Source organism: Mucor mucedo (assembly GCF_025094135.1).
Source record: "Mucor mucedo strain NRRL 3635 chromosome Unknown EV154scaffold_116, whole genome shotgun sequence".
Taxonomy (NCBI): domain Eukaryota; kingdom Fungi; phylum Mucoromycota; class Mucoromycetes; order Mucorales; family Mucoraceae; genus Mucor; species Mucor mucedo.
In genome coordinates, this window is record NW_026252400.1 from 1 (window position 1) to 24991 (window position 24991).

At 35.8% G+C, this 24991-nt stretch overlaps 10 protein-coding genes across 10 annotated transcripts; 5 read left to right on the plus strand and 5 right to left on the minus strand.

Moving 5' to 3' along the window:
- Positions 1-470: 470 nt before the first annotated feature.
- On the minus strand, positions 471-1342 carry EV154DRAFT_574768 (uncharacterized protein; the record flags this gene model as incomplete). The annotated part of the gene is made up of 2 exons (XM_051606436.1): positions 1187-1342; positions 471-1008 (listed from the first exon to the last, which is right to left on the minus strand). The coding sequence occupies exons 1-2, from the start codon at positions 1207-1209 to the stop codon at positions 471-473; spliced, it is 561 nt and encodes a 186-aa protein (XP_051453411.1). The 5' UTR covers positions 1210-1342.
- Positions 1343-1618: 276 nt separating this feature from the next.
- On the plus strand, positions 1619-2766 carry EV154DRAFT_522463 (F-actin-capping protein subunit beta). The gene is made up of 4 exons (XM_051602997.1): positions 1619-1734; positions 1798-2009; positions 2088-2281; positions 2340-2766. Exons 1-4 carry the CDS (start codon positions 1732-1734, stop codon positions 2738-2740), a joined length of 810 nt encoding a protein of 269 aa, XP_051453412.1. The 5' UTR covers positions 1619-1731; the 3' UTR covers positions 2741-2766.
- EV154DRAFT_522465 (legume-like lectin family-domain-containing protein) lies at positions 2741-4161 on the plus strand. The gene is made up of 6 exons (XM_051602998.1): positions 2741-2927; positions 2986-3104; positions 3159-3243; positions 3324-3430; positions 3492-3590; positions 3658-4161. The coding sequence occupies exons 1-6, from the start codon at positions 2819-2821 to the stop codon at positions 4048-4050; spliced, it is 912 nt and encodes a 303-aa protein (XP_051453413.1). The 5' UTR covers positions 2741-2818; the 3' UTR covers positions 4051-4161.
- On the minus strand, positions 4162-7131 carry EV154DRAFT_522467 (uncharacterized protein). The gene is made up of 10 exons (XM_051602999.1): positions 6836-7131; positions 6634-6768; positions 6420-6571; positions 6164-6349; positions 5993-6085; positions 5867-5920; positions 5506-5797; positions 5305-5443; positions 4728-5250; positions 4162-4670 (listed from the first exon to the last, which is right to left on the minus strand). Exons 1-10 carry the CDS (start codon positions 7065-7067, stop codon positions 4302-4304), a joined length of 2175 nt encoding a protein of 724 aa, XP_051453414.1. The 5' UTR covers positions 7068-7131; the 3' UTR covers positions 4162-4301.
- Positions 7132-8270: 1139 nt separating this feature from the next.
- EV154DRAFT_29295 (cytochrome P450) lies at positions 8271-10084 on the minus strand. Its single transcript, XM_051594815.1, has 6 exons — positions 9675-10084; positions 9282-9610; positions 9196-9223; positions 9068-9126; positions 8889-9008; positions 8271-8826 (listed from the first exon to the last, which is right to left on the minus strand). Exons 1-6 carry the CDS (start codon positions 9886-9888, stop codon positions 8524-8526), a joined length of 1053 nt encoding a protein of 350 aa, XP_051453415.1. The 5' UTR covers positions 9889-10084; the 3' UTR covers positions 8271-8523.
- A 1122-nt stretch (positions 10085-11206) lies between these two features.
- EV154DRAFT_605928 (cytochrome P450) lies at positions 11207-13409 on the minus strand. The gene is made up of 9 exons (XM_051607503.1): positions 13084-13409; positions 12945-13017; positions 12600-12872; positions 12210-12538; positions 12115-12142; positions 11990-12048; positions 11798-11917; positions 11451-11733; positions 11207-11386 (listed from the first exon to the last, which is right to left on the minus strand). The coding sequence occupies exons 1-9, from the start codon at positions 13366-13368 to the stop codon at positions 11268-11270; spliced, it is 1569 nt and encodes a 522-aa protein (XP_051453416.1). The 5' UTR covers positions 13369-13409; the 3' UTR covers positions 11207-11267.
- Positions 13410-18295: 4886 nt separating this feature from the next.
- Positions 18296-20301, plus strand: EV154DRAFT_522486 (uncharacterized protein). The gene is made up of 3 exons (XM_051603000.1): positions 18296-18634; positions 18749-19120; positions 19259-20301. Exons 1-3 carry the CDS (start codon positions 18313-18315, stop codon positions 20065-20067), a joined length of 1503 nt encoding a protein of 500 aa, XP_051453417.1. The 5' UTR covers positions 18296-18312; the 3' UTR covers positions 20068-20301.
- EV154DRAFT_522495 (Cation/H+ exchanger) lies at positions 20302-22707 on the plus strand. The gene is made up of 9 exons (XM_051603001.1): positions 20302-20488; positions 20547-20812; positions 20902-20946; positions 21004-21086; positions 21152-21340; positions 21402-21450; positions 21508-21687; positions 21745-22137; positions 22198-22707. The coding sequence occupies exons 1-9, from the start codon at positions 20377-20379 to the stop codon at positions 22282-22284; spliced, it is 1404 nt and encodes a 467-aa protein (XP_051453418.1). The 5' UTR covers positions 20302-20376; the 3' UTR covers positions 22285-22707.
- A 70-nt stretch (positions 22708-22777) lies between these two features.
- On the plus strand, positions 22778-23551 carry EV154DRAFT_522497 (acyl-CoA N-acyltransferase). Its single transcript, XM_051603002.1, has one exon. The coding sequence runs from the start codon at positions 22920-22922 to the stop codon at positions 23511-23513; it is 594 nt and encodes a 197-aa protein (XP_051453419.1). The 5' UTR covers positions 22778-22919; the 3' UTR covers positions 23514-23551.
- A 34-nt stretch (positions 23552-23585) lies between these two features.
- Positions 23586-24448, minus strand: EV154DRAFT_485489 (uncharacterized protein; the record flags this gene model as incomplete). Its single annotated transcript, XM_051598758.1, has 2 exons — positions 23586-23682; positions 23976-24448. The coding sequence occupies 2 exons, from the start codon at positions 24446-24448 to the stop codon at positions 23586-23588; spliced, it is 570 nt and encodes a 189-aa protein (XP_051453420.1).
- Between the last annotated feature and the right edge of the window lie 543 nt (positions 24449-24991).

Here is a 24991-nt window from a genome sequence, read left to right on the forward strand (position 1 = left end):
ACAAAGCGACACGACATGTTACTTTTTTTTCTGAGGTAAAGCCTTCTAGTAACAGAATTGTTAATTAAAGACTACCTTTGAGGCAGGATTTCCCGTCGAAAAGACGTTTATTTACAAGGTGAATTCTAGACTAGAAATACGGTTTTTATTGTAGAAGTATTCAAGTGTATGCTGATATGCAACATCAAAAATTATTTTAATTTCGTAATTCAATTATTTAACCGATTTGCATACATATCCTTAAGTGAATCATACTCCAATACGACAAATATATATCAGTGATTAATACGTCATGCTTTGATGCAAATCAATACTACTACTTTTAGCGACTTAAAACTTAGCGCTGTTGAAGACGACACATCTCAGCATTATGAGGATTTATTCATAGAGGTAATCCGTTGCAGATGAGGCCGCGTCTTGAATTTCGTGTTTTTGTATCTCTTCTAGTAAAACAGATCTGAGGAATGGATCTAGCGAAGTGCTAATAAAATCCTGACTTTCGGTTTTTCTTTATTGGTTTTAACAGATTCGTTATCATTTTTGGCTTTAGGTGCTCGCTTTGTGACTTTATCCTTTCCTTTTATATTAGTTCGAGGTTCTTTGACAATATTGACAAAGTTTTTCTTTACAAAATCTTTTCCACGTTGTAATGGTGTCCTTTCTTCTCTCTTTCTTCTCAAAAGATGTTCAATTTTAGTGGGTTCAGCATTTATTCTTTGTTGAGCTTGTGTAGCTGTTCCTTTGCGAAGCCTTGTACTAGAAGTGATTTCAGATTTGTGAGCTTCCAAATCGGCACTTGATTCAATAAAATGTATAATATCATTTGCCAGTATGTCATTGAGCTTGTCTTTAAAAGCATACATTAGCACTTTGTCTCTTTCAATAGTTGGCTTTACTCTTTTAGTTGAGGTTGAAGGTAAGAGATGAGCAGCTTCACAGGGATCACTATCATCATCATAGCTACGCTTGCTTCCACTGGACAGTCTTCCGCAAGGTGGTTTGTTTGGACTATATTTCTCACCGACAGCTCATTGCTTCTTTTTATCTCTCGTATAATATTAGGCTTTTGATGCTATTCAGGAGACAAAATAAAAAAAAAGGTGCTGAAAAAAAAGATCACTTTTTCGTATGTATTTTTTGAAAAATGTCATTGTTTCAGGCTACTTTGGATATTAAAAAAACTAACTCATCTGTAATCATTTGGTTCATTTGTCGTTATAAGTCAGATAGCAATACTACAGTGAATAGAGAAAAATGAGACTTCAGGATCACTCAACTAAACATTTAATACCAGCTTTTTAATCCATTGAATGGTTTGTAGATAAATAAGAAAGAAGCCACATATAATCTTCTTATCTAATTTGAGAAATCATAACTTTTTTACTTGGCTGATAATGCTTTTAAAGAGATCGGGATGTTACCCAGTCGCTGTATTCATTAAACGGTGTTAAATATATCACACGAACTTACAAAAGTTAAACTCGATTTGAGACGTAAGCACTAAATATCAGTAAGCTTATTAAACCAAGCTGTTTTTCTGGAAATTCTGCCTTGATCATCTGTTGTCTGGTGTCATAAAAACCTTTATTCGAATAAACTTGCCTGAATAATTGTTACTGCATTTTTTAAGACTGTCCGCAAATATCTCTTGATTGTCTGAATTATATTTGGTCAGGAGGGACCTGTAAAAAATTAAACTCATTTTTCATATCTTTTAAACTATTTCACAAGATGGTATTGAATGCATCTACAGTTAATCAGACACATAGATACTCATAACTCTCTTGTTCAATGTAGGGTGATCAATTTGACTGTGCCTTGGACTTGATGCGTCGTTTGCCTCCTCAAAACGTGGAGGAGAATTTGGCTAAACTTTTCGACTTGGTCAATCCTGACTTGGCTGACGAATTACTATCGGCTATTGACCAACCTTTAAAAGTAAAACGTTGCTCAAAGACTGGAAAGGATTATCTTATATGTGATTATAACCGAGATGGCGATTCTTACAGGTACAAAGATGGAACTGATTTTCAAAATAGAAATAAAAAAACACGAAACAACAAAAACAAACTCATGTATTATACTAGATCCCCTTGGAGTAATGAATATGAACCCGAGTTATCAGATGGAGCCATTCCTTCTCCTAGTCTTCGAAAGTTGGAAGTCGCTGCTAATGAGGCTTTTGATACCTATCGTGAAATGTACTATGAAGGTGGTGTTTCATCCGTTTATGCATTTGAAATTGACGACAAGTTTGCTGTTGTTGTGTTGATCAAGAAAGGTAAATAATAAGTAAAACATCTGAATATATGGAAACATGTAACGATAGATTTATTTAGTGGGCGATGGCGCTAGACGTATGAAGGGTGCCTGGGACTCTATTCACGTATTTGAAGTTCAAGAGCGTGGACGTAATGCACAATACAAGCTGACTTCTACTATTATGCTCTACATGATTACCAGCAACCAGGACCTTGGTAACTTGAATTTGAGTGGTAGTATGACTCGACAAATTGAGCAAGATTTCCCTGTTGATGATCCTGCTGCACATATTGTAAACATTGGCCGCATGGTAGAAGATATGGAAATGAAGATGCGTAATTCTTTACAAGAAGTTTATTTTGGTAAAACCAAAGATATTGTGAACGACTTGAGAAGTCTGAGCTCCTTGGAAGAGACAAGAAGACAAGCAAAGATACAAAAGGAGTTGGTCGGTCGTTTGATGGACAGAAACAAATAAAATTTGAAACTCCTTTTTATTTAAAACGCGTTTTTTTAATATTTTTTGTTTTCTCCCCTTCTTCATTTAATACGAAAAATGCGCTCTATATTTGTAGTGCTTGCTTCTGCTATTGCAGCTTGTACAAGTGTACTTGCTCAAGGAACTGCCAACATGAGAACCCATTCCATTTCCATGCCTTATATTGGTAACTCTTTTAAATAAACGAGATGTTTTTAGCTGTACTCAAATATGAAAAACTTTAGATGACGAACTTCAAAATAGATGGTTTGATTTTGCTGGAAACACAATTATTAACACCAATCATCAAATTCGTTTGACATCAACAAAGCAATCTCAACTCGGTTACTTGTGGTCTCGTTTGGTAAAAAGAAATCAAGGAACAACGAGAGAATCCATGTCTAATATTTTCAGTTAGCCTTTAATGGGTGACCATTTTCAAATAGAAGTTGAATTTAAAGTAGATGGTAACTCAGGCCATCTTTATGGTGATGGTTTTGCTAGTAAGTATCACTGTTTTTTTTTCTGACAGCCCTACTCTCTTTTTTTTTCATTTGCGTATTGACCTTTCTTTCTTGTACAGTGTGGCTCACAAAGCAAAGAATGACAGAAGGTCCTGTCTTTGGTTCTGTTGACAGATTTGAAGGTCTCGGTATATTTTTTGATACTTATGATAATGAAAGAGCCCATGTAAGCGATCTAAGTTGGTTTGGAAAAAATAGGGTGTATACTGATGGATCATATTCTTTAGCGCCATACATTCCCTTATGTAATGGCTATGCTTGGTGATGGTACTCAGTCATATAACAATGACAAGGATGGTAGTGACAGTGAACTTGCTGGTTGTGAGGTACGTGGATAAGAGACACACTAAAGGAAGAAAGACGAGGAAATTAAACCTCCATGTTTCTGTATAGGCTGATTTCAGAGCAAAGGGACACCCTACTCGTGCACGTTTAACATATCACAAGAAGAACTACCTTCAACTGGATTTGATGTGGCGTACTGAAGATGAATGGGATCTTTGTTTCAAGACACACGATGTTGTTCTTCCCGAACAAATTTACCTCGGTTTCAGTGCTCACACTGGTGAAGTGACTGATAACCACGATATCATCTCTGTTGTAACTAAATCCATTCCTCCTGCTGCTGTCGAAGCTGCCCCTCAAGCACCCAAGACCGTCAAGAAATCAAGCGGCAGTGGTGTTCTTTCTGTTTTATTTAAGATTATTTGTGCTGGTGGTCTTGTTGGTGTTCTTTTCGTTGGTTACCGTTTCTATGATCAAAGAAATAGAATGAAGCGCTTCTAAAAATTGAATTAGTAGCCAATCACATTTGAAAAAGTGTACATAAAAAAATCTCCAATTGTCTACAAGCACCCTTCCACAAAGTTTTTTTTTTTAATTTTTTTTTTTTTTTTTGCATGATCATATTCACTATTTTAAAGTAATGATAGGAGGGGGGAATATTTAATAGATAATAAGTAGTAGTAGTAATTGTTATGATTGCGAGATAGATAGATATCTAAATGGAGTAAGGAAGGTGGTTCATATGTATTTTTTTAAGCTGGTGATTCAAACAAAGTGATCAACTCCTTTGTAATTTTAGCAATCTCGTAAGCCTCTTTAGCAAGGTCTCGTTTTGCATTGGCTGTTGCTGTAGCACCCCTCACAAAGTAGCGGCCTTGAATCATTGTCAAACGCTCTGAGCATTTACTGAGTTGGTTCAAGAGAGGATCACATCGATGACGGTACGCGTAACCAGATGAACTTTGGCAGGTTGCTTTAACTAGCTCGGAGATAGTTGCTACAATTTTTACAATTGAACTAATTATTGTGTGAACCTCGCCATTTTGTTGTGTTAATCGTAATGCGCCTAGTAGGTTTTGGATGGTTTGCACAATATTATCTGTTTCTGTTTTAAGATATTTCTGAACGAAAAAGAAACATTAAAATCTGGATGAAAATAATGTGAAAAAATCAGTTACCACTAATTCTTCTGGTGTTAATCCACTTTGTTTGGGAGCATGTGCATTGTTTAGTTTTGGTGAATAATTACTGTTTGACTTTGGTGAATATCCATTTGTTTGTTTATAGGCTAACAAATCCAATTGCGATCGTGTATCTTCATGTGATGAATAAGTGGAGTTCTTCGAGGGTTTATTACTACTGAGCATACTTCCATAATAGCTATTAGTGTCTGATCTATCATTGTAGTCATTGGATGATTTCATTCCTAATAGCTTTATTAAGTCGACAATTACCGAAGTCAAGTGGCCAGCAGATCTATCCAATAGACTGACTGGGCTAATACCCATTCCACTTGCATGATATTTGGCGGCTACCAAAAGATCAGATAACGATACTGAAAAGGATGTCTTTAATTCGTAGAGTGAATTCCTTGATTCTGTGAATAGAGTCCCCTCTTGTGCTTCAATCTCTTCTGTAATAGAACGACATACTGTCACAATGTTTTTCATAACGTTTATCACTTGGGCTGGATTACTCGATCTAACAGGCAAGATTAGGGTTATTTGAACGCACAAGTGTTTATTTTTTCTTTACCTAGCAGACAGTAAAAGATCATCAATAGAAGCTTGATAAGTGAGAATATGATCTTGAGATATAAATCCATCTTTTGAAGGTTGAATAAAATTCTCCTTGATAAGATTACCCTTGCCGTCTGTTTCGATCATAGATGACGCTGATAACGCAACACCTTGTTTAGTTTACTTCCTCCCTCATTCTAACTGTTTTTTTTTTTACCTTTAATGCTACGAAGTTCAATACGTGTTTTATCATATTTCATTTGCCAGTCTTTTAATTCAGCTTCCAGTTTTAATATCTGAGCATCTGATTTTTCTTTTTCGGATAAAAGCTCATCGTTTATTTTTGCTAGTCTTTTTAATTCATCTAACATTTGTTTTGTCTCATTTTTCACATCTCGTACGGCCTCTTGTTGTTTTGTGTAATCCCGATCCAATTGTTTATACTTGTCGTCTAATTTTTTATATTGCTCTTCCATTTGACGAATCATCTTTTGGTCCTGTTCTTCCTTCTATTTTTTTAGCCAATGGAATATTAATGTCCCCTCTTATCTTTACTTTTCAGTTTCATTGAAAGTTACCTGTTTAGTTCGAATATTGGACTCTTGATCCATGCCTTTTTTATCATCTCGTTCCTGAAAGCCCCAAAAAAAAAAAAATGTAAGCAAAAAACTTTTGTCGTCTATAATAAGTTGCAGAATGCTTACAGAAATATCAGCCTGTAATTGCTGTATTCTATTCGTCATGATATTGATTTGATACTCGTAATCTGACTTGATTTTTTCGATTTCGCCACTTGACTACGAAGTAACACAAAAAAAGATAATTAAAAAATTTAAACACCCCTTCCGCTTAATTTTTTTTTTGGGTGGACTTACATTGGCTGTAGATCTATTACTAAAATAATCTTTTTGTTCTGTGGGTGATCGACCTTTATTAAAAGTGTCGTCATCTAAATTTTCTACGCTGATCATGCCTTTCACGGGTATAATGTTGGTAGATTTACTAGGCTGACTATAGGATACAGGAGGAATTTGAGGAATAGGAGGTGGACTTTCGGGTTCCTACACAAAAAAAAAAAAAAAAAAAAGAATCAGTAAAATATATCATGTCTGTATGCATGTTTAAATTTACTTCATTTTCAACAAGCGCTGTATATCTTCTTGTTAACTCGTAATAAACATCACTAGCAAGGTCTTGGAATCTACCGACGGGTAACGTAGCTAATTTCTGTCTTGCTTGATTTCTCTTTGGATGGAATTCTTCTTTCACTGCCAAAAATGGAACTAAAAAAGAACATTTAATAATGGTGTTACTTTTTCTGAAAGGATTATAAAATTAAACATACGAAATTTATCATTCTTGTTCCTTCGAACCACTTCGTCATACACATCCATTGCCAATTCATGGAATTGGAGATTACTTAATCGCGTTAATTTTTGTCGAGCAGCCACTCTCTGTGGATGTGCTCCTTCACTAGCCTCTATAATTAAAATAATTTTTCATTTAAGTTTATGCTCCCTCTATTTTTTTTTCTTTTTTTTTTTTACCTTGAGCCAATAATTCTCTGAGATAAGATTTTAATTCCAAGAAATAAACACGGGCAGTGCTTTCATAGTTGGCCGAGTTAAATGCTCGATTCGAAGCAGATGCTAACGATTGCGACCTAGAGGCATGAGACCGGGATGAACTTGTCGAATAAGTCTTTATTGACTGCGGTCCTCTTGACAGCCAGTCTTCCGGAGATGAAGGCGATTGCGGTGGGGATCTCGAGTACGCCATTAATATATGTTTTGTTGTATATAAAAAAAGAGAGAGTTAAAACAATAAAAAAAGAAAAATGGGCCCTGTGCTTTTTTTTTTCGTTTCGTACAACAAGTAATAAATGTGTGCAACAATTACGCGGTAAATGTTCCACAGTAGATAATTGAGCTAAACGTTATTAAAGGTACACACATGTGATATTGCATTTTAATTAGTTTAGCTTTAGGATAGTGTTTCGCACTTTATAATAATGACAGGCATGGTTTTGAAACCTACAATACATGGATAAAAGCAATCATCCTGATATATCTGCTATACATTCAAATTACATATTTCTTTCCCCTTTTTGTTTGTTTATATCATTTGTATTTAAAGGATGTATATTTATAACTTTGTTATCATAAGCTTGGGATCCACATAGTCAAAAAAAACTTTTACTTGGCTTTTTTTTTGCATCAGAATGTACTACGCGTCGTAATCCTAGTAATTTGTCATCTTATAAATTGTCTATTAAGCCTTTTTTAATTGATACGCTTCGTTTTGTAATGGCCTCACAAAAGAGTGTTAATTTTGTAGTCTCTATGCAGAAATAAATGGAAAGATTCTTATTTGCATAGATTACTCAATTTAATCATAAATTACCTTGATGAAAGTAATTTATCTAAAGCTAATTGAGTACTATGTAAAAAATTGTTTTCCGGAACGTCATTCAGTAAAAAGAGTCCATTCGGATGTTATGTTTTCTTTTATTCATTATGAAGAAAAAAATCAATAAGGACCTTCTTTTTTTTTTTTTTTTTTTTTTTGAAAGAAAAAAGTCCCGTTTTCTATTAGAGTGTATTGAAGTGCCCCTTTCTCACTTTTTCAAAGCTAGATATTCAGGTAAAAAGCTCACCGGCTGCTCAATAATTCCAGGGAGAAAAAGGTTGTCATGGCTGTGTTTCCGAGGACAGGGCAGACGTAATTAGGGTCCGACATTATGTAAATGACATCAACAACGAGTATAAATGGTTACTATGCTATTAAACTTTCTGAAGTGACGCAGATGCTTGGTAGAAATCAAAATCTAGGCCCTTTTGCAGAAAAACAGTTGCTATAAATAGTAAGGGGCACTATAAAAAGAAAGGGGGACGGCGATCTCAAAAACAGAAATTTTTAGCTTTTTTCTACCAGGCCAAAGAAGGTTCTTATTACAGTCATATAAATGAATTAAATTGCGTATATTTTAATATTTTAAATTTGATAATTCATGGTTACATGACTGAGGTATCACCAAAACGTAAAATTGAAAATCAGACGATCGACCTTTAATATCTCTTTTTGAAATTGATATCCAAATTGCGGGGAGTGAAGGCAATAAATCCGTCTGTAATTACGCCGTTCTTATGGATTGAATTTTCAGGTGTAGACCAAGTGAATTTTCGCACTACATGGTAATGAATATTATAATTTTAGCGTTCACAAAAAAAAGAGACTAGGCAGAGAAAAACTTACACATCATGGATATCATCACTCGCTGTTCATTGAAACTAAAATTCATACCAATACATTGTCTTCCACCATATCCGAATGCTAGAAAAGCCGACTTATTTTCCTCTCCTTTAAATCGATCCGGATTGAATACATGACTATCTTTCCACAACTTTTCACTATGATGAATATTGAACAAATTGACATTAACAGGCATGTCCTTAGGTATAAACGTTCCGGCTAATTGTGTGTCTTTAGTAGTCCAACGAGGAACAATGGTGGGAAGAGGCCCATTGATACGCAATGTCTAAAATATGTGTATTTAGTTACATCTTTTATTTGCGTCATCTCCACAAAATTACTAGTTACCTCTAATATGATTTGATTGATATAGGTCATATTCTTAGTTTCTTGAAGTGTGGGGAGAACATCCACCGGTTCATCCCCCAAAATGGCAATTGCTTCCTCTCTTGCTTTTTGTTGGATGTCCTAACAAATTTTTAATATATACAAATATCATGTTTTGGCCCAGCCTTTTGTATGCTTACGGGATTTTGCGCCAAATGATGTATTGCAAACGACAGTGCGCTTGATGTAGTATCGTGTCCTACAAATAAAGTACTTTTTTGTTTAGTCTTGAAATGACCCGATGCAATTTAACAGTTCTCTTTTTTACCTGCTATGAAGAAAAATCGCAAGTTGCTCTAAATAGATAAAAGAAATAAATAAACTGTCAAACATAATAAGATTGAGATATTTTACCATTAATTCTTCATCCGTCATAGCTCCTTCACCTCTATTTTCACTTTCGATCAACAAGGTCAATAAATCCTTTTCATTCTCCTCCAAGGCTTCATTTTTGTAATCCTTGTCCTTTAAAGAAAGACGTTTTGTGTCAATGACCTCTTGCAGCATATGGACAAAGCGATCCAACTCGTCATGAATGAGCTTTCGTTTAGGAAATAGCCAGAGATATTTCTTGTCAAATTTAGGGAACACAAAGAAAAACGGGTCGCGAATACCCACGTTGCATATATCATACGTGCGTACCCATGGGCTATGTTGATCCTGGATGGCATTAAAGTTGAATCCTTTTTTTTTTGGATGTTAATCATTTAAACCCTTATGTTCTAATATGCATTTTTATCTTATTACCAAACCCTGCTTTTCCAAGTGCGTCCAAAGTCCATCTTTCTGTCAAGTTTGAAAAATTGATGGTTTCACCCATAGTTTCCATGACTTTGAACATTTCAATCGTCAACTCGCCAAATAATCTGACTGGCATCGATCTGTGAAATGCAGGGTTGGCCATTTTTCTCTGTGTCTTCCATTGATGACCGTTTAAAAATCCAATATTCGGACCTCCCATAAATTTATCGGTCAAGGTGTTTTTTGCCTCTTCTGGAATGTCCAATTTTGGATAAATATCTGTAGTCGTAGTACATGAAAAACTTTTAGCTTCTTTTTACGTGTAACTCTTTTTTTTTTAAAAAAAAATAAAACTTGCCTTGGTTCATGAGCATCTCTTTTGCAACGTCCGGGTTACAGATATAAACCTCCCATCCTGCTCTGTTATACTCCTACCATAGAAAAAAAAATTGCGATCCACTCGCTAATTCAGATGCTATCCCAAAATCTGTACACTCTTACTATTTTACCAAATAAAGGCCATCATGATTGTTAGGATCGTCAATGATAGGCTTATATATACGATACGCACGATTCCAATAGGGTTCACCGCTTATGACAGATCGAAGAATCGTGAGAATGCTGACATAGCGTATATGACGTAGCTTTTTGGGTGGCGTCAAGGCCTTGTTGATCATGTAAAACAAGGACATGGCAACAGCAGCGCTGATACCAATCACCTTGTTTCTTGGTGTGAGCCTGGGAACAACATGTTCATTGTATAAGACGATGGTGCGCTCTGCAATGACTGAGGAAGTAGGAAAAGACATAATTGAGAAAATCTTAAAGTATCAAAAAATAAGCATTTATCTGATTCTTTAAGTCTTTATATACAACAGACTTGTATGACTCATTTCGGTTAAGATTTGTCTTTTTTGGGGGGGCTCTTAGAACAAGATCATTTGACTTGAAACGGGAAAAAATGAGCTGTTATTTTTTTATTTTATGGAGGACTTAATGCTTCTATTTTAGGATAGTAACATGTTGCTAAATTTAGCAAACAAAATAAACCCGTTAATAGAAATTTACTTGCAAACATAAAACATCAAAATCATGGATCTACATAATAATTGTTAGCACAATAAAGATATGCTCTATGGCATTGTTGCTACAATGAACCTGTTGTAGTATACATTGCGATAAGGATTTACAGATACGCTTTATTACTTTGTTTTTGTGAAACAAATGTATTGTAAACCACATTCACTAATTCAATGTTTGTGTCTCAAGAAAAGAACAAAGACTTCTGGTCGAGGATAAATTATAACCGAATATATTTGACTTAAGTAGCACTAACGGAAAATCGTGTGTCATGAGAAGCATCACTAGAACCGTAAAATAATATATGAGTCAAAATTGCTCGTTTCTCACGCATGGCTGGTTACAAATATCTGTGTTTTTCCGGAGTCACTGATGATCGTGACGGAAATACAGAAATTTAAATAAAGATTTATAGCTTTTTTGTGAGTTTGTGTACCGAAAAAATAAACATTGCACATATGCATACAACCCGTTTAGAAAATGTTTATTAGGAACGCAGAAAAAGAAAATAAATATTTTTTAATAACGCTTTTTAAAAGTGATATCCAAGTCCTGAGGGCTCAGCATTAAATAACCATTTGTGAGGACACCATCTTTATGAATTGAATTCTCGGGTGTTGACCAAGTAAATTTCCGCACTACACAAGAAAGAAATAGTGAGTATTATAAAATCGCCCCTCATGTATATCAATAAAATCTTACAAAGCATAGACAGCATCACACGCTGCTCTATCAAACTAAAGGTCATGCCAATACATTGTCTTCCGCCGTAGCCAAATGCCATCAACAAGGTTTTACTTTCTTCATTTTCAAATCTATCTGGGTTGAATACATGACTGTCTTTCCAAAGCTTCTCGCTGTGATGAATATTAAATATGTTGGCATTGATGGGTGTGCCTTTAGGAATAAATGTGCCGAATAGCTCTACGTCTCTGCTAGCACATCGAGGGACTAGACTAGGAAGAGGCCCATTGATACGCAGCGTCTAAAAATATTAAAAGGTTTTAAACAGATGCTTATTATTGGCAATACATGTTTCTCAATTTTACCTCCAACATGATTTGGTTGATATAGGTCATTTGTTTTGTTTCTCCAATTACAGGCAAAATGTCCACTGGCTCGTCTCCTAGGATTCTGATGGTTTCTTCCCTTGCCTTTTGTTGGATTTCCTGATAAGAAAACAAAAAAGAAGGTTAATTTAATTGCGTTTGACTTTTGGTGATGATTCGTTCACAGCTTACAGGATGTTTTGCTAAATAATGAATAGCGAAGGAGAGTGTACTCGATGTTGTATCGTGGCCTAAATTTTTAAAAAACGAGTGTCAGATTTTTCTAGTTTGGGAAGGAAGTAGGACTATGTATAAACCTGCTACAAAGAAGAACCGTAGGTTGCTCTTTTTTAAGGTGGGTGGGGGGACAATTAATAATTAATTTGCGTAGTAGACTTTTTCTCATTCATACCATTAACTCTTCGTCTGTCATAACACCTTCACCTCTAATTTCACTTTCGATCAATAAAGTAAGCAGATCTCGTTCATTTTCTTCCAAGGCGTCATTTTGGTAGTTTTTATCTTTCAAGGAAAGACGTTTATGATCAATGACATCTTGCAGCATATGCCGAAAGCGATCCATTTCTTGATGAATGTAGACACGTTTGGGGAACATCCAGAGGTACTTTTTATCAAAGACGGGGAAGACAAAGAAGAAGGTATTTCTAAATCCCTCGTTGCAAATATTGTAGGTACGCACCCAAGGACTATTTGGATCCTTGATTGCGTTGAAATCGAAGCCTATAAGCAATTTTTTTTTTTTAGTACAGGGGAAAGTCTATAAACAACTCTTATCTATTACCGAATCCAGCTTTGCCAATGACTTGCAAGGTCCAGCCTTCCATCATCTTTGAAACATTAATGGTATCACCCATGGTCTCCATCACCTGAAACATGTCTACAGCCAACTCACCAAATAATTGAACAGGCATCGCACGATGAAAGGCTGGATTAGCCATTTTTCGTTGGGCTTTCCAGGCTTCACCGTCCAGTAGGCCTATATTGGGGCCTCCCATAAATTTATCAAAAAGTGTATCCGTGAAGATGTCTGTCCCTTTTAATTTAGGAAAAGTTTCTGATTTTTTTCTCTCTCGAATTAGTTCTTGGTAGGGCCATACCGGTAAAGGTTTTTTTTTAGAAATTTTACCTTGTTTCAATAGCATTTCTTTGACAACCTGAGGATTGCAAATAAAGATTTCCCAACCAGTTCTGCCATATTCCTAAATATTTTTTTTCTGGTTAAACAGTGGTCGTAGAACAATCACAAAAAAAGGGGGGGTTCTTACCAAGTAGAGTCCGTTGTGGTTTTGAGGATCATCAATGATTGGAAGATAGACCCGATAAGCACGATTCCAATAGGGCTCTCCAATAAAAAGAGACCGAATGAGACTAAGGGGGCTAATATGAGGAATATGTCGAAGATGTTTGGGAGGTCTTAATGTCTTTAGGATGAAATAGGTCATAGACATGGTAATAGCTGCTGTGATTGCTATCGCTTTGTTTTTAAAGGTAAACTTTGGAAGTACATGGTGGTTATACACCGACACAAGTTGGTTTGTAGAAAAAGACATTTTATAAAATGATAATGAAAAGAAATAACGCAAAAAAAAAAAAAAAAAAAAAAAAAAAAAAAAAAAAAAAAAAAAAAAAGGGAAGGGAGCAGCCATATATAAGTATTTACTCAAGTGGATTATTACGTTAGAGAATATGATTCACAGAGTGGGATAGCTTGATAGAGTCATATAGGACCCGTGTTTTACCTTGTGGCACTTTTTATTTTTCGGGAACGGGTTTGCTCGTGCGCGTGACTATGGAAGAAACGGGTGGATGTCAGAATTCCATTTATTTACATGGCTACCCAAATATCTTCGTTTTAAATGGTGGCATGGGATGATAAAGGCATTCAATATTTAATGGGTAATCACGCTACGTCTCATCATTTTTCTTTGTTATTGCCTAATTCCTTTTTTTGTTTTAGTTTATTCTGGGGTACGGTACAGCATGTATTGGGATTTTCGTTGTCAGATTAACTATATACATCTAGACAAACAAACAAAGAGAGGAAAAATGGGTATAAAAAGTTTCTTTTTTTAATTCTTAATATCGTTTCTTGAACTTAATGTCCAAATCCTGAGGACTCAGTGTGATATAACCATAAGCAATCACACTGTCTTTATGAATCGAGTTTCCTGTCGTGGACCAAATGAATTCCGGCACTAGAAAAAGGGGGAAAAGCAATGCTTACAAAGCATGGATAAAATCACACGTTGTTCGGTCAAATTTCATGCCGATACATTGTCTTTTACCGTACCCGAGTGCAAGCATTAATGATTTATTTTCTTCATCTTTAATGCAGACAACCTGAAAAGCTTTACATCTCATATTAATTACCGTGACCAGTGAGGTAAACAGCTCTAGCAAATCTACCAGAATTTATAACTGCTCAAACGCTTCTAAGAACCACGAGCAGTTTAAATGCTCTACCAAATTGGTTGAAAACAATTCTTTAAAAATCGGCCTTTACCTAGACAAAAACAAATATGTTCCTACTCAACTAGAGAACCCCTTTAATCAAGTTGTATATGTATTAATTATTAATACCAAACTTAGGCATGTATATATTTATACTGAATACCTAATTATGCAAAGGCAGTATATTGTGATTTTTTTGGTAAACGAAAGGGCCTGTGTCCATGATTTAAGAAAATTATTCATTTGTATGAGCTTCTTTGAGTCGCCTGATAGGGCTGATATCTCTGATGCAAGCATACAGTCATCTTGATATTGCACTTTAACAGAAATTATAAACGATCTTGATACTTTAGTTTAAGAGAGACCAGATAGAAAAACAAACTCTATTTTAAATCTAATATTTAAAATAAGCTTTTGGTTACATTATTCAGTAAGTATTCCAAACAGACATGCTATATTTTTACATATCGAATGAACTCACATATTATATCATGAAAACAGTATAAATTTGAAGGCCTATTTCAAGCAGTAAAAAGCAATTTCTTTTTTGGCCCCTATTCGGTTCTAATTGATTTTACTACATCTCTTATTATTGTATTTTCTCTCGCTATATTGCTTGGAATACAACACATGTAAATTTTGTGATATATTAAAAATCTAATCTCACTCTCCCTCTCTATCTCCAGCACTAAAGTCATTTGATCCCACAAATATGAAGCCGTATTTGCTTTTTTTTTATCACTTATATTTCATGGGTGTAGAGAGTCTTTCTATTGAATGCTTTGTAATGTCATGTAAAAAGTGTGGTATTTGACAAAATATTTATAATAGAAAAGTAATGAGATAAAAGTATTTCTTTATTGGAGGTAAAAATAGACTAAAAGAACTCTGCTGCTATGAAATAATTGATCCTTTTTATACTGCACAACTCTCCTGAGTTTTAATGATGAGTCAATCTTTCTGGTTTTGGAATAGATCTATACTTTGTTTCCCGCCTTAGGTTAAATGAATACTACTCGTTAGAATTGTTTCCAGTTAACGTTGTCCCATATCAGCGGATCGGGAGCATGAGTATTTTAATAAATCTTTAGTATTACGAGACACTTATTTATCAGATCATGCAACCGTTACTGTAAAAGATGCATACTTGTTTGTCAAGTGTAATTGGCAATAGAACATAATAGTTGATCATTTATTCATTATCTTTGTAATGAATAAATTACGATCCCAAATATAAAACGTCTTATCGTTATTTGTATATTTGGTTGTAGAAGATAGGTATCCATTAATTCATACACTATTTCTTTATACTCTTTATCAGCAGTATAATTATATCAATATATAAGTAAATGAACCATTTATATTAATAGCTGTTCTATTCTCTCTCTGGGTAGCTAATACATTGAGAGAACTATTAATATTAAGTTTCTCTTTCTTATAATGCTTGATTTGATCTGAGAAGATTCTCTTCTCGATCGGTGATATCGTAACTCAGTGGTATAGCATTCTGTATCCAACTGTCATTCGTATATCGTATTTAGGCCAATCATGCAATCTTTAATATAGAAGTATGTACTCATAGTAGGAGAAGTTGTATAGCAGTATACATGCGTATGCTGGTATGCAACATCAAAGGTTGTTTTAATTCCATAGTTTATTTATTTAAACAATTTGCTTAATTATTCTTAAGTGAATCGTACCCAAATACGACAATGTGTACTGGAATTGGCGCTAAGACTGGATCCAGTTGTATAGCGTGATAAGAGATGATTTTCGTGGGCTTCTGTAAGACATTGAGTCCAATTCATGCGACCAACCTTTGCTTTGAATCTTTTGATAAATGCGATTTCGGCTGCTAATTGAGGTGTTGTAGAAGGACGTTTGTTTCCAACAGGTAACTTTTCAGGAAGTTCTAAATCGCTTTGAGAGTCTGTGGATATATCGGATAACTATCTTTGACACTAGCGTTGTACGTAAGGCCTTTTTCGATTAACCTTTCTGCCTTTTTGATATCAGGAACACCTGTTAAAGACTTCTTAATTCGGTTTAAGCACTTGTCATTACTTGTCAAGACTATATCCAAAGTCTGTTGAACGTTACTTTCATACTGGGTTTCTTCAACGGTTACCTCTTTCGCTATCTTGTATAAAAATTTAATGGTGTTGTCTTCGCTATATGAGTGATCAAAGAGTGTTACCTTTTGTTGACAGAAAAAAGAAGATATTGCCTGAAGGGTTTCCAGAGGATAACTTCCAACATCATCGTTGTTTTCAAACACTAAGAAACATTGCTGAGCCCAAACTGGAGATGGAAATGATCGCAAGTATGGAAATGTCTAGACCCCCGTATTTTTTTTTAAACGTATTTTTTGTATCACTTACATCAATTCTGGTCAAGAACAGCAGGCCAGTATGAACAAAGCCATTCACAGTGCAAACCACTGTTTTTCACAGCCCTTGAGTTTCTAAAAACTCAAGAACCCTGCCAAGGGGGCCGCCCTCCTATAGCAAAGACTAGCCGCAGCTGCAACACCGCAACAATATCTTTTTTTTGGTTTAACATCTTTTAAAAGAAACAAGAATCATTTCTTACTAACCTTTGTACATTATCAATTACTTTCATAAACGATAAAAGAAATATGTTAAGGGAAAAGAAAAGGGAGAAGAATAAAGTGTGTGAACCAGCTTTATTTGTAGGCTGATAAACAAGAGCTTATGTCAGAATGATTTAATTACTTCATTATGTTTGAGCCTATAATTAAAATAGAAACACTTGCAAAAACCTCCCAAGCAAGTCAGAGCTTGGTAATTGTCTATCTGCGTTCCAGTAGTGAAGCAGATTTTATGGAAAACAGAAATCGATCATCCTATGAAGTTTAGATGATATGGCATGTCAATCGACGTGAAGACCATCGCGTGATTCTAAAAATACGTTTATTTGAAAAAAATACGTTTGAAAAAAATAAGGAGTTCTAGACATTGCCCGCAAGTGTCGCTGATTATTGGTATATTGAGTGAATTGAGCAGATAATGATTTGGGTGAGATCTTGCCAACACAGAAAATTAACACAACGGGCTTTGAATCATATCGTTCAATAACATTTATCGCATACTGCATTAGTCTCATCATAAACTTTTCGTCCACCATTGCTTGTACCTCGATTAGGACAGGAGGAAGAGATTTTGAACATCCAATTTAGGCTCATATAGAGTGTCGCTCCTTGTATTGTTGAGCCATTCACTTGACGCGACTCCATAGGTTCCTGCCGGTAAATTTAATAATGAATTTACTATTAGATCTACGCCTTTCTGTACGCAAAGTTGCGGTCTTCGAAGAGATGAATTCATTCTTCGGTGGAATTAACAGTGTACTTTGTGAATTTGTCGAAAACAGTGTCTTAGAGAGTCTGGTGTCAACATTCGAGTTTGAGCGTAGGCATAAATTCGGAGGTTGTTCAATACTGGGGTATCGCCCGAGGGTAGCAATAGAGCAGGGAAAACCTAGAGCACTGGTTTGGCTTTGAGATAGCACGTTGGAGAATCAATGAAGTACATTGCCACTGCGAATGGGAACTCCCTCTTTTTTTTTTTTTTTTTTTTTTTAAAAAAAAAAATCTTGTACAGAACATTTAGCCGATATCTCGTTTTGGTAAGAAAGTGGATGGTAGTTCGAAAGTTAACAACTCGTTATCTTGTAGGAGCATAGTTAAAAAAAGTGAATAAAACATTCAAAAAAAAAACCTAAATGGACATATTTTCAATGTCTAATTCGCTCAATGTTGACAAGTAAATAGAAAAAAATTTAAACGTTTTTTTTTCTTTTAAGTGCCAATACTGCACTGTAAAAGCTGGCAAAACAAGAAACTCCGATTGGCATTGCCAAACACTTATTTCTTAACCCCCAATGGAGCCGGCGATGATCAGATATCAGGTCTCAACTATGCGTCATGCAATTTATTTGACTGTTGAAACAATCACGTGCCGCGAAAAATAAAAGAAAGGCCGTTTTTTTATTTCTTAACTTTTCTTTCCTTCCGCAGCAAAATGTCAGAAATCAGTTCACCACACCAAAAGACATCCAAAGAAGGGGCTGAAGTCCGCGAAATAAGGCACAATGAACGCAGAAACATTAGTCCAAAAAGCAATGCAGATAACAGAGTGGTTATAGTTATTGATGACACACCACCTGCTTCACCCATTCGCGAAAGTAGTCAAGCAAAGGAAGATCGTGGCAATCGAACTAAGGAGATACAAATGACGACTAACATAGGAAAAGGTAAGAATAATACAAGTAACTATAAGAACCCAGATAAAGCATCAAGAAAAGTGACAGTCTCTATAGGGGATAAAGCCACGAAAAAACAAAGTAATAATGATGACAAGGCCATCACCAGACAGTCAACATCTCCTGTCGCTCGCCAAATTGGTGCCCATGGATGCAATGCTTCACCACCGCGTAACCATAATACGGATACAAGAGTGGATTATAGAGCTGAGAACAGGGATCGTTTTTCTTACCGAAGCCCATCCCCTCGCCGTCATCGTACACGGTACCCTTCCGGATTCTATCGTCGACCATCTTCGCCCCTTGACATGAATAAGTATCGTCAAGAAAATTCATCAAGACGCCTCCGTCCTTCGTTGTCTCCCCAACGCCGAGGTCGCCCAAATCCACCAAGACGCCGAGTTCGTTCAGCGTCTCCCAAACGCCGAAGTCCTTCACCTACAGTACGAATTCGTAAGCGTTTACCCTCTCCACTTCTCCGTGATTGTTTACGCATAGCAAGACTTTGTGGTCAATCGATTCCAGAACGTAAGCTCAAGTTATCGGAAAAACAAGACCGACAGAGTAGTAGGATTTATCCTTTTTGTTTGTTTGTTTTTGTTTTTTTTTTTTTTTTTTTTTTTTTTTTTTGATAACGTAATGATATCTGAAGCAATTAACCCTTTACTAAACTATATTTATACACATGCTTTATACTTTTTGTAGTACCAAGTTCGCCAGTATCCAGCCAAAACCGCAGCATACCGGCACCCCAAGCAGAATCCAGTTTGCCACCACTTAGGGTGCCCGTATCTAACCCACAACCCGTCATGACAACACCTCAACCAGGACCCAATCGTTCATCATCTGCCATGCGCCACTCAGCATATGGTCACTTCACTCCTAATTACATATCTATTATTAAATCGATGGACGCTTTACCGATAAAGGTTATGGAAAACTTTGGACATATGAATAAGACATTGCCAGCCGGTCAGGACACAACTCATTTTGAGGCTAAAGAAGGTGGACAAACAGGTATGACAGATGACACTTTAATTGAAACAGACAGGGATGATAATGTCATTGGTAAAGACATGTTAGCTATGAAGGAAAATACACCAGAAGCTGTAGAGGTGCCTACGCCAGCGGCGACAGAGTCGTCTAAACCAGTACTTACAAAAACCACCAATCCAGCAGTCGCAGATAAAATCCTGCCAGTCGTATTGTATACACCTAAACCAGTGGTAAGTATGTTTAGTTACCTACAGAACCATACTGACAGTAGAAATAAGGAATATGGGAATCAACCATCCCTTAAAAATAATGATATCAACAGCGGCAGCGGCAACATCCCAATAGCGCCAGCTTCTGTGCGATTTGTTGAAAAACACTCTGCTAGCGATGATTTGGGTGGTACCAGGAAGAAGGTGGCAAGACTGTTACCACCATGGAAAGTGAAGATGACGGATATGGGGGATATATATTATTATAATCCTATTACAGGCGCAACTAGTGAAACGAGACCCGCATAAACATATAATCAATGTAAAAATAAACGTCATTTTCATAATTTTTAATACAGAAAATAGCGCATGACCTATTCCTAGAAATAAAAAGACACAAGGTCTTTCATATTCTCGACGTCTCGCACAAATGGCGCACTCTCATCTTCTTCCTTATGCAGGGGAATTAGGGAACGTTTGTCAATTACATTGATTGGTATGCTGATAGTCAACAATCAAATGACTACCGATCTTTAGTATATAATACATCTTTTCCTCTCTTTTCTTATCAAATTGTGATAGTTTTGTCTAAATAACAAATTCAATTTTATAAAGAGGATGGATATTGACACAACAGTTTCGACTGTAGCAGCTGTATTAGGAGGCTTTATTTTATTATATGGAGTATGCTCTCTTGTAATTAAAGAGAAGCTTTATATATCAGAAGCATGTAATGAATGTCTTTCTTTAACAAAGTGATTTAAATAGCTCATTTTTTCTTTTTTAAGCTGTTGCTATTTTATGCGGCATTTTATGTGGACCGGTAGGATTCAACCTTATCAACATTGATGACTGGGTTTATAAAGAGGATGTGTCACGACAATTTACACGAATTGTAATAGCCATCCAAGTCATGGCTGCTGGTGTTTCTTTACCCAAGGCTTACTTACAAAAGGAATACAAGTCGTTGCTAATTTTATTGGGACCTGTTATGGTCTTTATGTGGGTTGTGAGTGGCCTTTGCGTTTGGTATTTCATTCCCGGTTTAACTTTTGTAAGTGGCGGTAATTGGATCAATTCAAAAGTTTTTATTTTTTTTTCCCTGTTTTAAACCTTATTTTGTTTTTTTTTGCGCTATTTTAGCTGGAGGCACTCATGATTGCGTCTTGCTTTACGCCTACGGACCCTGTTAGTCTTTCAGTCACATTTATATCATTACATGTTATTAAACTTTTTTTTGTTTAGGTTTTGGCGAACTCTATTGTTCAAGGCTATTTTGCAGAGCAGCATGTGCCACCTAATATTCGCCATTTAATCGTTGCAGAGAGGTAAGCTCTTTTTTTTTTCGCAGCAATACATAAATATATTTTATTAATAACTGTTTGAATATTAGCGGTGCTAATGACGGCCTGGGATATCCGTTCTTATTTTTGGCTATTTATCTTATTCAGATGGCTACAGCTGGCGACGCAGTTCTTAAATGGTCCTGGTATATTATGGGATACGAAATTGGTTTCTCCATTTTTATTGGATTTGCCGTGGGATATGTCGCCAGAAAAACCTTGCGGTTTTCCGAAGAAAGGTAATGATTGACCTTCAGTAAACCTGTGCAAGTCTTTTTTGGGCTCACAAATCATTTATAGAAACTGGATTGATAAGGAATCGTTTTTGGTTTATGCAATTGCCTTATCTGTAAGTTATCATGCTATCCCATGAACATGAATAATCATACTTATAATAATTCTGTAGTTATTTTTGATGGGTTCTGTCGGGCTGTTAGGAAGTGATGATCTTTTGGCTTGCTTTATTGCAGGAAACTCATTTACATGGGATGATTGGTTTAGAACTGAAACAGAAAATGCACACTTGACAGAAGTGATCGACATGCTTTTAAATCTTAGTATATTTGTCTATATTGGTCTAACCATGGTAGATACCCAAAGTCCTCTCTTACAACGCAATTATTAATTTTTTTTTCTATTGTAGCCTTGGTCTGCATTCAATAGTCTCGAGACAAATTTGACTATTTGGAAATTACTGGGACTCGCAGCCGCTGTATTATTATTTAGAAGGTTACCCATCATCCTAGGATTGTACAAATATATACCCGCGATTTCAAACTGGCGACAGGCCATATTTATGGGGTGGTTTGGTCCCATGGGTGTAGGCGCATTATTTTATTACACAATTGCTATCCAGTTTTTTGAAACAGACGGAGAAAATGCGTATGCCAGACTCGTTATTGAACCGATTATTTATTTCATTATATTATCTTCTGTGGTCATCCATGGTATCACAATACCTATATTTTTCTTGGGATCTTTTGCCACACGGACGCTCACTAAAACAAATTCAAAATCGTCCTCTTTACCCAATGAGGTAAGTGTCATACAGATTATGTCAGAAAGTTTATTCTGATGATATTGGTTTTTTTTATAGACCTCCTTATGTGACGAATCTTATGTCACGTATGGTACTATCCTTCCAACCAACAATTTGGATACTTCAAAAATGGATGGTGCCTGAACGAAAAATGTTTCCAACGTTTGAATTAAAAGCAGCTTATCTTAATGAGACTCTAAGATATTTAAAGTGCTTAGTACCAGCACTTTGTAAGTTATTACTACTTATGACAGGATTACCAACACTCTCGCCTATTTGTGTTACGGTTTACATGTTACTAATAAAGAAAATAAGTATAATTAAATAAACTAGTTCAGTTCAGCCGTAAACAATAACGAGATCTTAAGACTAGAACGGGTAATGTTCTTTTTAAATAAAACAATAGAGTTTCATAGCATATTAAATCGTTACATCAGATTTGGACTCCTCACTACCAACCTTGGGTCTGTGTAATTCTTTAGGATTTCTTTATTACGTAATAATTATGTGTAAAAGTAGGACAGCTGAAGCCGCTATTTTTAACTTTGACAGGACACTCCTTTTTTGCGTTCATGTCCGATTACAAAAAAGACATTCTAGATCTCAATTACTGTCTGTACTCTAGTCTAGCAAGCAGTGTTTTATTTCGCGATGATTGTGTCATTGCATTGAATCCTCAAAACCCGGTTCATCAGCAGTCGAATCTTTGCTTCCGCATCAGGCTTTCAGACGAAAAGGATCTAGGGTCGTTCATAGATGAGACCGCTGCTGCTTTCAAGATGGTGTCATGTCAACCCAGGTATCATGTTGATGAACTTTCTACGCCTTCTTTAGAACGAATTTGCGCCGAGTTCCTGAGGCTGGGATACAAAAATATTGATATTGACACAGATTTAATCATGTCCTGGGAATTACAAGGCCCAGTATTAAACAACCATGATGGATGCTGCCGAAAAGCAACGATAAATGATTTAGATTGCATCACTAGAGTATTTTCAGCATCGTTTGGATATGACGATTCGAATTGGCTCAAATATAAACTAAAAACTCAATTATTGATGTCTGATACCTTTCAGCTATTTGTTACAGAGGATCAAGGCGTCATTGCTTCAGTGGTCATTCTTCATATGCCCCTTGGATTACCACATTTAGGACACGTTAATTCTGTTGCCACACATCCCGATTATCAACGTAAGGGGATGGCTTCAGTGTGCTTAAGTTATGCGCTTCAACGTACTTGTAAAGCGGGCCAAAAGTTTTACCTGGAAACGTACGATGATTTGTATCATGCACATCGTATGTATGAAAAGGTCGGATTCAAGCATGAAGGCTTATTGAAATCATCTATGATCGCTTTTAATGACAACAAATAACAATGTAGAATGTAGAAATAAAGGGGTTTTTTTTTTATTAATTTATTGTTCATGTGTGTCTAAGGATTATCGCTAATACGGCAGTGAGTATAAAAACTCCTGCTGGAACTCTTTCAATATATCCGTGGTAGTGTCATCGTATACCATACTAAGGCCGTTCCCAAGCAAACTTTATTTTCAAAAACAAATCGCTCAATTTGTAAAAAGGTTTGGTCCCCCCAGTATAAGTACTAGCTTATAATTTTACTATACTCAGGATAGTAATGTGGCCTTTATACAACCAGTAAATTAGACATGCTAGTTTAGTAATTAGCAATATTATTTTAAGTCATGTCACACTTGTTTTTACTTTTTTGTAATTTATACCCCCCCCCCTAGGGGGGTATAAATTACTAATTTGTAAATTGCCCAACCCCCCCATAAATTTTGGCTGGTAAATTTTTTTTTTAAAGTTTAAATTACTATTTTGAGCGAAATACTTTTGTTCCCAAAACGTGAAAAAAGTTTTGCTTGGGAACGGCCTGAAATGCTTCAGTTACTGTTTTCAGAGCGGTGGTAATATCTTGCTTTGTCAAAAGTTTCGGTGTTGAGGATTGCGAGCTGCTAACACTTTGTTCTGCGTTCAGTGTTGGACTAAAATGATAAGATAGGTTTGTATCACTGCTGTCTTCTGTCACCAAATTTTTTATCCTAAGCCATCGCTTTTTGTTTTCCCGCGCCCTTCTATTTTGATACCACTGATTGACTCGTCTCACGTCCGAATCATTCTTGCGTTGTAGAACACCGAATGTAATAGACTCCATCTCTACTTTACTAGGGTTGCGATTGCAATGGAATTCATCCAACAATTTCTGTGTCTGCTCATAATTGAATCTACGACGGGAAGAAACAACTGTGCCTGGAGTAGGCTCTTCAAACTCATTTTCTTTTATCATAAGGATTCTTTTTTAGAAGATAGAAGGGTGAAAGAAGAATGCGTTACATAAAATAGAATAATCATCAATTATTAAACTGCTGTAATCTCCTGTTTTAATCATGATTTAACTAGTAAGGCTCGTGCAAAGATAAGGTTACTGAGCTTTATATAAACGGCCGTATAGAAGCTCATCACTTATTTACAGCAACAAGTTTGTATCAAGATCAATTGCATCATACATATATCATAGAAGAAATCAAAAGTAAAATTTGATAAGACAGTGACGGTCTTCATCTATTTTAAAGGATCGTAAAAGATCAAAAGTGATTGAAAGAGAGAGAAAAAATTAGTAAGTAATTTTTTCCATCAAGCACAAAGGGTGATATTATATCATTATGCCCATCCTCAATACATCTCGTAACAGGATATATCCCTGGAACCAGTAATAGCTCTTTTTTACAAGATTAACACATAGCAAGTAAGGTAAGATATGATTTACTAAAACCTGTAAAACGTTGATATATCTTCTATAAATAACTAAATATGAGAAAATGGAACAAAG

Bases quoted from the DNA above. Each gene is read 5' to 3' on its own strand.
- EV154DRAFT_522467 (XM_051602999.1), bottom strand. From the start codon at position 7,067: ATGGCGTACTCGAGATCCCCACCGCAATCGCCTTCATCTCCGGAAGAC. The intron at 5,921-5,992 runs GTAAGCATTCTG...TGGGGCTTTCAG, and splicing joins AATTACAGGCTGATATTTCT to GAACGAGATGATAAAAAAGG. The intron at 5,251-5,304 runs GTAAAGAAAAAA...CTTGCCTGTTAG, and splicing joins GATCTTTTACTGTCTGCTAG to ATCGAGTAATCCAGCCCAAG.
- EV154DRAFT_522465 (XM_051602998.1), top strand. From the start codon at position 2,819: ATGCGCTCTATATTTGTAGTGCTTGCTTCTGCTATTGCAGCTTGTACA. The intron at 3,431-3,491 runs GTAAGCGATCTA...CATATTCTTTAG, and splicing joins ATGATAATGAAAGAGCCCAT to CGCCATACATTCCCTTATGT. The intron at 3,591-3,657 runs GTACGTGGATAA...GTTTCTGTATAG, and splicing joins GTGAACTTGCTGGTTGTGAG to GCTGATTTCAGAGCAAAGGG.
- EV154DRAFT_522495 (XM_051603001.1), top strand. From the start codon at position 20,377: ATGGATATTGACACAACAGTTTCGACTGTAGCAGCTGTATTAGGAGGC. The intron at 20,947-21,003 runs GTTAGTCTTTCA...TTTTTTGTTTAG, and splicing joins GCTTTACGCCTACGGACCCT to GTTTTGGCGAACTCTATTGT. The intron at 21,341-21,401 runs GTAATGATTGAC...AATCATTTATAG, and splicing joins TTGCGGTTTTCCGAAGAAAG to AAACTGGATTGATAAGGAAT.
- EV154DRAFT_522497 (XM_051603002.1), top strand. From the start codon at position 22,920: ATGGTGTCATGTCAACCCAGGTATCATGTTGATGAACTTTCTACGCCT.
- EV154DRAFT_522486 (XM_051603000.1), top strand. From the start codon at position 18,313: ATGTCAGAAATCAGTTCACCACACCAAAAGACATCCAAAGAAGGGGCT. The intron at 18,635-18,748 runs GTAATAATGATG...CGGATACAAGAG, and splicing joins TAAAGCCACGAAAAAACAAA to TGGATTATAGAGCTGAGAAC. The intron at 19,121-19,258 runs GTAGGATTTATC...TACTTTTTGTAG, and splicing joins AAAACAAGACCGACAGAGTA to TACCAAGTTCGCCAGTATCC.
- EV154DRAFT_522463 (XM_051602997.1), top strand. The intron at 2,010-2,087 runs GTACAAAGATGG...GTATTATACTAG, and splicing joins CGAGATGGCGATTCTTACAG to ATCCCCTTGGAGTAATGAAT. The intron at 2,282-2,339 runs GTAAATAATAAG...AGATTTATTTAG, and splicing joins TGTTGTGTTGATCAAGAAAG to TGGGCGATGGCGCTAGACGT.
- EV154DRAFT_29295 (XM_051594815.1), bottom strand. From the start codon at position 9,888: ATGGGAGGTCCGAATATTGGATTTTTAAACGGTCATCAATGGAAGACA. The intron at 9,009-9,067 runs GTAAGCATACAA...AAAATTTGTTAG, and splicing joins ATCATTTGGCGCAAAATCCC to GACATCCAACAAAAAGCAAG. The intron at 8,827-8,888 runs GTAACTAGTAAT...CACATATTTTAG, and splicing joins TCAATCAAATCATATTAGAG to ACATTGCGTATCAATGGGCC.
- EV154DRAFT_605928 (XM_051607503.1), bottom strand. From the start codon at position 13,368: ATGTCTTTTTCTACAAACCAACTTGTGTCGGTGTATAACCACCATGTA. The intron at 12,539-12,599 runs GTAATAGATAAG...AATTGCTTATAG, and splicing joins CATTGGCAAAGCTGGATTCG to GCTTCGATTTCAACGCAATC. The intron at 11,387-11,450 runs GTAAGATTTTAT...TTTCTTGTGTAG, and splicing joins TGTGATGCTGTCTATGCTTT to TGCGGAAATTTACTTGGTCA.